The following is a 12,452-nucleotide window of genomic DNA, read 5'->3' on the forward strand; positions in this document are numbered from 1 at the left end:
GTACAGAGGAAGAGTATATGTGGGGGCCCAGCCTCACCATCATCCCACATGGCTAACTGGCCAGCTGAAAGCCTGGGGCAACCCAAGGACTATAGATCATTTCCGTACTTACTCATCTCTCTGTTCTAAACACAGCCTTAAGGGACGCCTGGGTGCCTTCGTCGGGGCTCAGGTTGTGATCTCACAGTTTATGTGTTCAAGTCCTGCATCAGGCTCTGTGCTGACAGCTCAGAGCCTGGAGCCTGCTTCAGATTCTGTATCTCCCTCTCTCTCTCCTCCTCCTCTCCTGCTCATGCTCTGTCTGTCTCTCTCTCTCTCTCTCTCTCTCTCAAAAATAAATAAGCGTTACAAAAAAATTTTTAAATATAGCCTCAAAACAAAGGATGCATTATTTTCAGTCTTGAATTTTTTGTAAAAAAATTAAAAAAAATTTTTATGTGTTTATTTTATTACTTATTTTTGAGAGAGAGACAGAGTGTGAGTGGGGGAGTCGCAGAGAGGGAGACACAGAATCTGAAGCAGGCTCCAGGCTCCGAGCTGTCAGCACAGAGCCCGATGTGGGGCTCGAACCCACCAACCACAAGATCTTGACCTGAGCCAAAGTAGGATGCTTAACCGACTGAGCCACCCAGGCAACTTGAATTTTAGAAAAATTATTTACCCATTATAATACTTTTTAAACTTTATTTTTCTTTGATTAGATGGTGGTAAAACCTTAACATATTTCAACTATGACTACAGTGGGGATTTTCAAACGGTTACTTTTGAAGGACCTGAAATTAGGAAAATTTTCCATGGCAGCTTTCACAAGGTGAGTAATGCTTTGTACACATATTTTCTTTGTTTGCTGTGTGCAAAGCAACACAGACGTATATTCTTTATTCTATTTGTTGTGGACCAAGCAGCAGAGAAGTGTAAAAAAAAAAATCCCACGGAGCTTTGGATCTCATATTTTCATTGGAGTAAGAATTATCTGTGGGCTTATTCTGGTTTGGTAGTTCTAAGATGCGACCCCAAGCTGTGCATTTTTATCAGGTACCCAAAAAGTGGTCCAGGCCCACACTTGGAGGAACAATTACAGGGTACTGTATTACTAGGAGGACAGTTGTTAATTTGCTACATGATGTGTGATGTGGAGAGGATTGCTGGTCTACCCAGCCACCAGTGTAGATGAAAGCCCAGTCAGCTAAATCATGTTAAAACGTGAAGATAGTTTGTACTGATATTTTTACACATACGCAGATAACCCCTCACTACCATTATAAAAGTTATTGTGAGGAAGAATTTTGTAAAACCTGACTGACTGTAGTTCTCATTTCTACCTGGTATTTGTGATAGAACTCTGCCCCTTACCACCTCGTATCTCTGAAACACTTAGTTTTGGGGTTGCAAGAGTAGATCCCACATTTACTGTTTCCTTTGTGCTTAGCAAATGACCCCACTGATCTCTGGGCTGTGAAGGAATGCAGTCTGCCAAGACCACAGGGAGAGCAGCGTTTAGAGGTGGTGCTGCAAAACGCCTTGCCTCTTGACCCTCCTTCTTGTGTGTTCAGTGAAGGAAGGGATGTTGCAAGCAGTCTTCCTCTTGGCTTCTGTCTCCTGACCTAGATCACGGTCAAGTCCTAACTGACACAACTTTGCTACTTTTTGGAGTTTCAACTACCATAGCTGCATAAGAACAACTGCATACCAACGTTCTTAATCGTCTTTGCACAAAAAAAGTTGCATACAAAAAACTGTTTATGTTTAAAAGAACTGTACAACCAGAAGTAAAGTATCTTAAAAACATGAGATGCAGGTAGAGATTTATTAGTTCATGATTCAAAATAGTTCCATTAGCATCTCTTTGGATTTATTGTCATTTACTCACCACATTCCTCTTGGTATGATTCGTTCTTGGTTAAGCAGAGTCTATTGCAAAGCGGTCAAGAAAAATTATAAGGGAGATGAAAGCATGTGAGATCCGTGAGTATTAAAAACCACATGGCCGGGGGTTCCTGAGACTGCTGCTTTGGATTCTGTGTCTCCCCCTCTCTCTGTTCCTCCCCTGCTCGCTCTCTCTCTCTCTCTCAAAAATAAAAAAGATAACACACATTTTTACAAATCCTCACAAAGAATGTATACACTCCTGAATATATTACTATAGACCTGAAAATTCTAGAAATTTCACTTTGAGAAAATTGTGCCACACATTAAGCCAAAAGGCTTTATTTCTTTTGGTCCTGGAGTCACCAGAAAGAATTCCTCCTTCCTCTTTAGATTCTAGATCTCCTCTCTTCATCTTAAATTAAATAAGTATTATGAAAATGAGGTTTGCGAACAACTGGAAGGTACCATAGATAACTTTTGCTGGTAAATCAGTTAGCATTTTTTATTTTAATATTTTCATGTTCACTTCCACGTGCATTCAGAAAAGGTATAACTAGTGCACCCATCCTGTCATTTCAGGATATTGCTGCTTCAAACATGTTTTTAAAATTTTTTTATGTTTATTTTATTTCTGAGGGAGAGAGAGAGAGAGAGAGAGAGAGAAACAGAGCATGAGTGGGGAAAGGCAGACAGAGAGGGAGACACAGAATCTGAAGCAGGCTCCCAGGCACCCCAGGATATTGCTGCTTTAAAGAAACACTAGATTGGGAACGCTTTTGAAGTCATTTTGAAAGAAAATGTTAATTAAATAAAGATAGAAGTGCTACCTGAATGTGGGACAGTCATGGTGGTAGTAAAAGTAGAACCTTTCTCTTGTAGCAAAATGCATAGTGCCAGAATTCCTTCCCTTCCCTTTCCTACTTTTTAGTGATGAATCATGCAGTTATGTAAGTTTGGTTGATATTTCTTCCTGCCTCTTACCTCCTGAAACATCTTTACCTTTATCCAGATACACATTGTTGTCAGCAAGACTCTGGTCCAAGTGGTTATTGACTGCAAGCACGTGGCTGAGAAGGCAATAAATGCCTCAGCTAATATCACGTTGGATGGTGTTGAAGTCCTGGGAAGAATGGTCAGATCAAGGGGACCAAATGGAAATTCTGCACCAGTAAGTGGATAAACAAGTGAAGCTGTGCTATTATAGGGGGAAAACAAGGGTTTTCCAGGGGGGAAATTTGGTAAGAGAATGGATGGATGGATGGATGGATGGATGGATAGATGGATGGTTGGGTAAATAGATAACAGCCTCTTTAAATGAATGAAAATATACATTCGAAGTTCTTGGCAGTAAACCTCTGCTATATTGTAATAAGGATAATGTTCCAGGAATTAGACTAGTGTGTTTTCTAAAGGCATTTTAAAATGCATATGGTAAAATATTCATCAAATGGTTTATGGCATAAATGGTTTGTTAATGAGAATTGAAACTGTAAATCAGACCTCTAAATAAGCAAATATAAATTCGTACAAAATATATGACTATAATACACAGGAGATTTATGTAAATTTCTCATTTGGGTTAGATTTGGGCATTTTTAAATGAGATTTTTATTATTGGTAATGTGAAGTTTACCCTTTAATCATTAAGTTATTTAAGTAACAAATCATTTTAAGACAATATATTTTCATCATATAACATAGAATTTAAGACTAGGAGACTTCCAATTGGCAAAGAAATCACATTCCTTTCTTTCACTACCCACAAAAAAGAATAGTATACACAAGCTTTTGTTTTTACACCTTGTGTTCACAGCTAATTAGCTACATTCTCTAATTTGAGTCATTCTATAATTAGAACCAATTAGCCTAGAAGGCATTTTATTCTTGGAAGCAATTCCAACTATTTTAATGAACATTTCTATGTAACAGAATAATCAAGTTAATTATGAGTCGCTATTATTTTATTGTCTTCTGCTTTCTAGATTTGTAGAACTAGCCAGCAATATGGAACTGGAGAATGCCTTGATGGTTTTCAAAGTCTTTCTAAGCTGAAGATCACTTTATACAAATGAAATCTTCTAGTATGTCAAATAAATAAATAAGATTAAAACAGTCTCATGCTAATTGAAGGGGAGAGAGGACATGGAGGAGCAGGTGTCCCCACCCTTCAAAGCAGTTCTGTTCAAAACAGTTTCAGAGTGGTCAAGTGATTTCCTCCGGGACACTTCGCTATTTAGTGGCATTTCTCTTTGTAACAATACAAGGGAAATCTTTGTGTATATAGGGAAACCTTAATGCTTTCAGACCTTGAGAGATGTGTGCTGATTAGCTTAACAATTAGTGTTGATGTGTCTTTAAAAATACTTTTGTTTCTACTTTCCTTTGGAGAAGCGTGGATTAGATGTTCAGAAAGAGAGACTATGAAAGCTATGGAAGGCTCTCTTATTTTCGGTTATGGTAAGGGACTTTTAAGAATGCTTACATTAGTGCAATTGTTGGGTCATAGGGTAATTCTATTTTTAATTTTTTGAGGAACCTCCATATTGATGGGCAGTAAGGAGTGTTGGGATGAGCACTGGGTGTCATATGTAAGTGATGAATCACTGGGTTCTACTCTTGAAACCATTACTACACTGTATGTTAACTAACTTGAATTTAAGTAAATAAATTTTTAAAAAGTATGTTTACATTATAACCTTTTGCAAGGATAGTGCCCAAAGTGAAGAAGGAAGCCCTGTGCTCCTCCCAAAGCCGAAGTCAAAACAAAGACTTTGAGGGCCAAGAAAGCAGTGCTGAAAGGCATCCACAAACACATCCACACACATACACACGCACTTCCTAACCTTCTGAGGGTCCAAGACATTGTCTCCAAAGGCAGCCCAAATATCCTCAAAAGAGTGCCCCCAGGAGAAACAGGCTTGACCAATATGCCATCATCAAGTTCCCCCTGACCACCAAGTCAGCTATCAAGAAAATAAAAGTCAACAACACCCTTGTGTTCATTGTGGAAATCAAGGCCAACAAGCACCAGATCAAACAGACTGAAGAAGCTATATGGCATTGTCTTGGCCAAAGTCGACACCCTGATCAGGTCCAATGGAGAGAAGAAGGCATATGTTTGAATGACTCCTGGTTATAATGCTTTCAATGTTGCCAACAAAATTGGGAACATCTAAACTGAGTCCAGCTGGCTAAATCTAAATACAGGTTTTATTACCATAAAAACAAGAATGTTTACATTATATTGAGGAATTATCAACTCTTAATGTTTTGTATTTCATACTGATTAAGAAACACACCATCTTCTGCTTCATAGAAGATACCTTTTGATAGCACACTCCAGAATTTATAAGTCTCCATAATTAGCAAACTAAGGATATCTTGTGGGGATAAATGGATGTCTATAGATAGATGCTTGGATGGGTGAACGAATAGACTGCAATTTAAGAAAGAGAAACAATGCTAGCTGTTTGAGATTCTGGACCCAAGTCACTTAGTACTATTATTTTTTTTTTCATTTTAGAAATAATGCATATAAAATCCCTGACACATAGTGCCATTCAATGAAGAGTGGTAGTTATTATTAATGTCAATATTACCTCCTCCACCTTACCTTTTCTAAACCTCTAGTGCTTGTTTAACACTCAATTATTTGTAGCCATCTATTATGTTCTTGCACTTCTATTTATATACATTTTGCCCCTCTAGCCAGAGTATAAATCCCTTAAAAGAGATACCATGCCATGGTCTTCATTTACAACTACCACCTTCTACCCCACATCACAGTATCTAATAAATTCAGATCAAAGGAATAAGCTCTCAAGACATACTTGAGAGACATTAAGTAGAATGTCATCTATTTGAATTGTATCGTGTCTTTTCTTAAAATGTTGTTTCGTATATATTGTATTCCATATGTGGCATTGACGGTAGTCCAGTTATATATATATCCTACCTTCTTCTAATTTGTATTTTACAATTACAGTTTTATAATTATAATTACAATAATTACATTTCAAATTAAGCTCTCTGTAATAATTGTACTCCAAGTATATGACCAATTATATATCAAAGAATTTATTTCTGAAAGCAAACGTGCCTGTAGGTTTTAAATCTATGGGCAATAAATCTTTACTTTTGGGCACGAAAGAAAAGCAATTAAACAGAGCACCCTCTGTGGTAACTTCCAGCCAGTAGCAGACAAAGGGGAATTTATGGAAGTCAATAATTAAAGAGTTCTTTGTAAGGCTCCCAAGGAAAAAGTTGTGGCTTTTGTTAGAATCTGGAAGTCTACAAAGGATCACTAAATAGATTTTCAGTGTGCCCACTTATTAAAGAATTTGATTACGTTGAAATGGATAATATTAGATTAGATCTCAAGAATGTGATCGGAAACTCACTTGTTCTTTTGGGTGATTACTTCATTGTTTCAGTGCAAAGCAAAAAGAGGTTTCAGTATGCAGCTTTCAACTTAGAAGTCACAAATTACTAACATAATTTTGATAGATATCTGTACCCCAGTACTCAGCAAAAGGGAACATGTAATGTGCAAGTATTGGATTATTCCAGGTGGAGTAATTGTCATATAAGAGAGATGAGTAGTTTATAGGCCAGCATTCGCTAGCAAATTCAGCAGTGATTCAAAAAATGCCAGATGATGGGAAAACTATAATATTCAGTCTTTAAAGAAAATAGATTCTTCTTAAACCAAAGTTGAGTGGAAGAGAGATGAGTGGATTTAGAGATACAGTAACTACTGTATTAAAATTGCTCACATTCGTAATAAAAACAGCTTGTGTTCAGTAATGTGAGATTTTATAGTTCCTAGTGGGACTAAGCTAAGAAGCTGGCTTAACTAAGCTGTCAAAACACATGTGGGAAGAAACCTAACAACTGTGCTTCTCCTTTCTGTTCTCTCTCCTAAGAAGTTTCTTCTATCTTTTTTGATACCTGATAAAATTATAATGCTGCCAGATGATCCTAGAAATATTTTCAGCTTCCTGGCATGTGATCATGTTCTTTGTGCCTTTCTTGCCCCCTTTCCAAATCTAACACATATAACTATCCAATTGACATTTCTTTAGTCCTCTGCTATATAAATAAGCACGAGTACAAGTTATGTTATGGAGTTTTTTTATAACATAATTTATTGAGTTAAAGCTTTTATGTGCGAATCAACAGTAGACTAGTCAATGATGGTATAGAAACAAGTGTTTTAATTTTTTTAATGTGTATTTATTTTTGAAAGAGAGAGAGAGAGAGAGACCAAGTGTGAGTGGGGGAGGGGCAGACAGAGAGGGAGACACAGAATCCGAAGCAGGCTCCAGGCTCTGAGCTGTCAGCACAGAGCCTGATGCAGCACTTGAACTCACCGTGAGATCACGACCTGAGCCAAAGATGGACACTTAACTAACTGAGCCACCCAGGCACCCCGAAACAAGTGTTTTTAAATTACAAGAAAATGATCATATTTTCATATGAATTATGTATTTTAATTCTTAAACTAATAGTAGCTCATATTTATTGCATGCCTACTATGGACCAGGCAGTGTGTGCTTTTCTGAGATTATCTTGTTTAATCCTCCAAAAACTGTAGGAAGAGATCCTTATATTATCCCCACTTTATAGATTCAGAAACTGAGACTTCAAGAAGTTAGAGAGGGATCCCCTTTCAAAAAGTGAGGAAAGCAAGATATGAGACTGTATGTGACTTGCCCAAGATTACCTGCCTGCCTTGGTAAGCTCTCTACCACTGGGTCAGACTGATTCTTATAGAATTTAAAGCATAGGAGGGGGTCTGGTCTGTGCCTATGCCCTGTCTGTTCACCAACATATTCAAAGGCTCATCATTATTTAAATTCTGACCCTGAAAGTAAATGCAGTCAAGATGTCCTCCCAAAGGGATGCCCACACCTAAACATTTTAATTACAACCAATAGGTACAACAGCTGTTAATTTTCATCTCCTCATTTAATTAGTGCCATTATGGTTTCCCTTACATTCAATAAATTGACTGAGACCAAGTAAGACAACCATGCTCAATAGCTGAGAAGGGGTCAGTGCTTAATAAATCTTAGCTTTGAGACGGAGTCTGTAAAAGTTAAACACCAGCTTAAAGAAGAAGATGACTGAGGTCCTCAGTTGCTCTTTCCCTAGTATTCCTGTGCAGTGTAAATCTCTCTAAGTATTTGTATAATTTCAGGTACAGCTTGACTTCAAGTTATAAGCTTAGTTATGCAATGCTGGAGAAAAACCAGAGGATAAAATCTGGTTATCAGTGGAAAGTTGAGCCAGGCTACATTTTCATTCCCATTCACATCACAATGACTCAACCGATGAGAAATATTTTATTCTCATTTTCATGTTAACTTTTGACCCCAAATGACTTGCCTTTTGTGTTACACCCAGACCAAAATGTCCAATAATGAAAAAAGAGCATTTGTAATTGACTAAGCGTTCCCCTGGAAGGTATTATAACAAATGAAAGTAGGAGCTTATGCACCCCTGTCTCTTTTCTCTCTTTTTTCACACATATATTTTTTATAATGTTCAGTTAGTTACAAAAGCAAAAAGAGGCTGACTCTTGCTTAGTTAGTTGCTTAAAGTATGATTGATTTTGAACCACATTGTCTTGTATTTTCAGGCACTCAAATATAAGATCTTTTGACATACTATGTCTGTACTGTTCCCTACACAATTTCTACAAATATGTATGTCATTGTTTTGGAATAAAATTCAGAGGGTTTTTTTTAATCAATCTTCAGAAATGTGCCTTGGAAAAGAAGCCCCTAAACAAAGGCTGAGGAATCCAAGCAATTACAAATACAAAACAATTATGAATAAATTTGTTGTACTCACAAAAAAAGGCTGCTGACTTCATCAAACTTGAAAAAGAAAAGACAGCCCACAGCATTCCACAAATGATAGTATTGGCTTCATTCAGCACTTAGTAGGCATTCAACCCCTTGAATAAATAAAATAAACTCCTAAGGATCCCAATAGCTCAATGGGACAGAAGGTTAGCCAAAGCTTTGTTTGTAGACATCATCCTGTTAAAGGTGATTAGGTAGTGAATGTTTATTTGAAAAACATCAAGAAAGCCTGGTCCTTACTGGGGTTCGTGACCCTTCTTTCTTTTACTTACATCTTTCCATTCACTAAAAAGCTTTTACACTGTGGGCTCTATTCAGAAATGGGGAATTTCTTAATGGATGAATGACTAACAGACTGAACTGAATCTAATACTGTCATAATGGGGTCCATTTAATAAATGCCCCAGACAAATAGCATTGTAAAGTTAGGCTGGGGTGTCTGCATTTTAAACATGAGACCAAAGATCCTTTCACTGCAAAATGAAGCACAAGAAAATGAAATGTGCTGTTCAAATCCCAACCAGAACTCTGCTTTCAGCTCGTGCTTACGTTTCTTAGGCTCTTTCTTCCCAGGTCCTGATCAGCAGAATGGGGTTGGCATTGCTATTATACCTCACAGTGGTGAGCTGAGGATTAAAAGATACATGCAAATTCCTTAGGATAGTGCCTGGCACATAGTAGGTTGTCAGCAAATGTCCACTGCTATTGTCATTATATGCTTAGATTTTTCTCAACCAAAGTGTTAAACAGATATGATTAATGTGGAAACAGACTACTGTTGTATTTCTGTCCTTGATAATACCACTTTCATTTTGATTCCATTCTTTTGGCCTTTGTATTATAGACTCCTAAACCTTAAATAATTCAGTTATGAAAGGGCTGTACATGCTTCATTAAAATAATATGTATTATTTATAATGACTGTATTCTAGGCACTGTTATAAATATTTCACTACATTAACTCATGTTATTGTTTTTTTTTCAATTTTATTTAAATCTAAGTTAGTGAACGTACAGTGTAATGATGATTTCAAGAATAGAATTTAGTAATTCGTCACTTACATATAACACCCAGTGCTCATCCCAACAAGTGCCCTCTTCAATACCCATCATCCATTTAGCCAATCCCCCCACCCACCACCCCTCCAGCAACCCCAGTTTGTTCTCTGTCTTTAAGAGTCTCTTATGGTTTATCTCCCTCTCTGTTTTATATTATTTTTGCTTCCCTTCCCTTATGTTCATCTGTTTTGTTTCTTAAATTTCACTTATGAGTGAAATCCTAAGATATTTGTCTTTCTCTGACTGACTTATTTTGCTTAGCATAATACACTCTAGATCCATCCACGTTGTTGCAAATGGCAAGATTTCATTCTTTTGATCTCCGAGTAATATTCCATTGTTTATTATACACCACATCTACTTTATCCATTCATTAGTCAATGGAAATTTGGGCTCTTTCCATAATTTGGCTATTGTTGATAGTACTGCTATAAACAATGGGGTGCATGTGCCCCTTCAAATCAGAATTTTTGTATTCTTTGAATAAATATCTAGCAGTGCAATTGCTGAATCATAAGGTAGCTCTATTTTTAATTTTTTGAGGAAGCTCCATATCATTTTCCAAAGTGGCTGCACTGCTGGTGGGAACTCACTTTATTGTTATAGCTATTATTATTATTATACTAATGTCTAGCTATAATTAAAGAGCTACTATTATTACATTAACTTTACAGATGAGGGAACTTGAGACTTGAACACATTACATCATCATTCAAAATGACTTTGTGAGTGATTCAAGGACTACACCCAGGCAGTTTAGCTCCATAGCCTCCTAATGTCTATGGTCCTTGAAATCTCTTTGTTGCTATTAATCATAAAAATCAGCATCCGTGTTCCTTAAAAATGTTTTAATTTTAAAAACTTATTTTTTCTTGGTTTGAAAATCTTAAAAGCCTAATTTTTTTTAAATGTGAAATTTATTGTCAAATTGGTTTCCATACAACACCCAGTGCTCATCCCAACAGGTGCCCTCCTCAATGTCCATCACCCACCATCCCTTCCCTCCCAACCCCCATCAACCCTCAGTTTATTCTCAGTTTTTAAGAGTCTCTTATGGTTTGGCTCCCTCCCTCTCTTAACTGTTTTTTTTCCGTCCCCTCCCCCACGGTCTTCTGTTAAGTTTCTCAGGAACCACATAAGAGTGAAAACATATGGTATCTGTCTTTCTCTGTATGACTTATTTCACTTAGCATAACACTCTCCAGTTCCATCCACGTTGCTACAAAAGGCCATATTTCATTCTTTCTCATTGCCAAGTAGTATTCCATTGTGTATATGAACCACAATTTCTTTATCCATTCATCAGTTGATGGACATTTAGGCTCTTTCCATAATTTGAAAAGCCTAATTTTTAAATGATCAGTATTTTGCTGTATGGTCGCCCTCCACAGACTCAGATATCATACCCATTGGGAATTTTTTTTTAATATGGAGAAAAATGAGCAGTGAGCCATGCACATATTTCTTCAAACAACTCAACAGTTGTATATAGAAACAAACAAACAAAAACCCTGTGATGCTTTGATTCATGAATGTGCTTTCAATATTTAAGCTTTATTTTATTAATCTTTCAAAACTCTTGGGAAAGGATATTTATAGCAAAGCACAGTTCTTTCATATTACAAAAGAAAGCCTGATTTTATTTTCTGTACTGTCAGAGCAGGCTCTTCTGCGATGCTGTATGCATTGTTAACAACCTATTTCAGGAGTACTGTCTTCTCGGGCATTGTCATTCTCATCCAGAGGACCCCTGACAGAGACAAGTAGTATTCCTTGGGAGAAAATAAGGCACCAAAAGAGTTTCTAGAACTTGCTGAAAACACCACTCCCTCAAGGAAGGTTGTAGATGTAAAATGAAAAGATTTCACCCTTCTCCCAGCTCTGTAATTGGTGACACTTCTAATACTTGAAAATAATATGGGAAGAAATATATTAGAAATGATTAGGTCATGAAGCTAATGTTAGCCCTCAATAATGTTATAGTGATATTTCTGTATATTTCAAAATGAACACTGAGTTTCACCAACATACATGAGTAGAACAAGACTAAATATTTATGGCATGATCAATGGCTTACATAAAAATAGACAGCACGGATTCTCACAATTCCATTTGTGAATTTGTCATGACATTTACAATGTTGTATACAGTATTCCTGTGCCTACCTGTCACCCCAGTAAGATCTTTGAGGGCAAGATTTTGATTTTGTTCATTTTCATATTCTAAAGGTTGATGTAGTATCTGGTTTGCATTATACACTAAAGAAAAATCTGTTGAACGTATGCATAAGTGATTGAAGTCAGAATTCATTTGACAAGGCTTTGTGAATACCTACTACATATCACATATTATGATGGGGACACAAAGATGAATTAGTGGTTCTCTGTTCCTTGAAGAGCTCACAGTCTAAGGAGGAGCTAATATAAATAATCATACTGTATGGTGGGTGATATGCTGTGAAAGAAACATGTGGAATGTTGTAGGATTACAGAGACACTGGTTGTAACCATGAAGACAGTACTGGCCGACTTTTAACTGAGGTACTAAGCTTCTTTGGGCAGAATTGAGAGGTGAAGTTGTGATAAATAAGGGAATTTTTGATGGATTAATTATACATGAAATCTTAAGTCACTGTGTGCTTGAGGAACAAAG

General features: G+C 36.9%; 1 protein-coding gene across 5 annotated transcripts in view; it reads left to right on the forward strand.

Moving 5' to 3' along the window:
- The window catches only part of COL14A1 (collagen type XIV alpha 1 chain), a 210,989-nt gene that overhangs the window by 128,602 nt on the left and 69,935 nt on the right, over positions 1-12,452 (forward strand). For all 5 annotated transcript variants that reach the window (XM_019459943.2, XM_019459946.2, XM_019459942.2 and 2 more), the window contains exons 33-34: positions 702-811; positions 2,879-3,037. In XM_019459943.2, coding sequence (XP_019315488.2) covers positions 702-811; positions 2,879-3,037 — 269 coding nt within the window. The remainder of the gene's footprint in view (positions 1-701; positions 812-2,878; positions 3,038-12,452) is intronic.

Source organism: Panthera pardus, unplaced genomic scaffold, assembly GCF_024362965.1.
Source record: "Panthera pardus isolate Hobbes unplaced genomic scaffold, ASM2436296v1 HiC_scaffold_7, whole genome shotgun sequence".
NCBI lineage: Eukaryota > Metazoa > Chordata > Mammalia > Carnivora > Felidae > Panthera > Panthera pardus.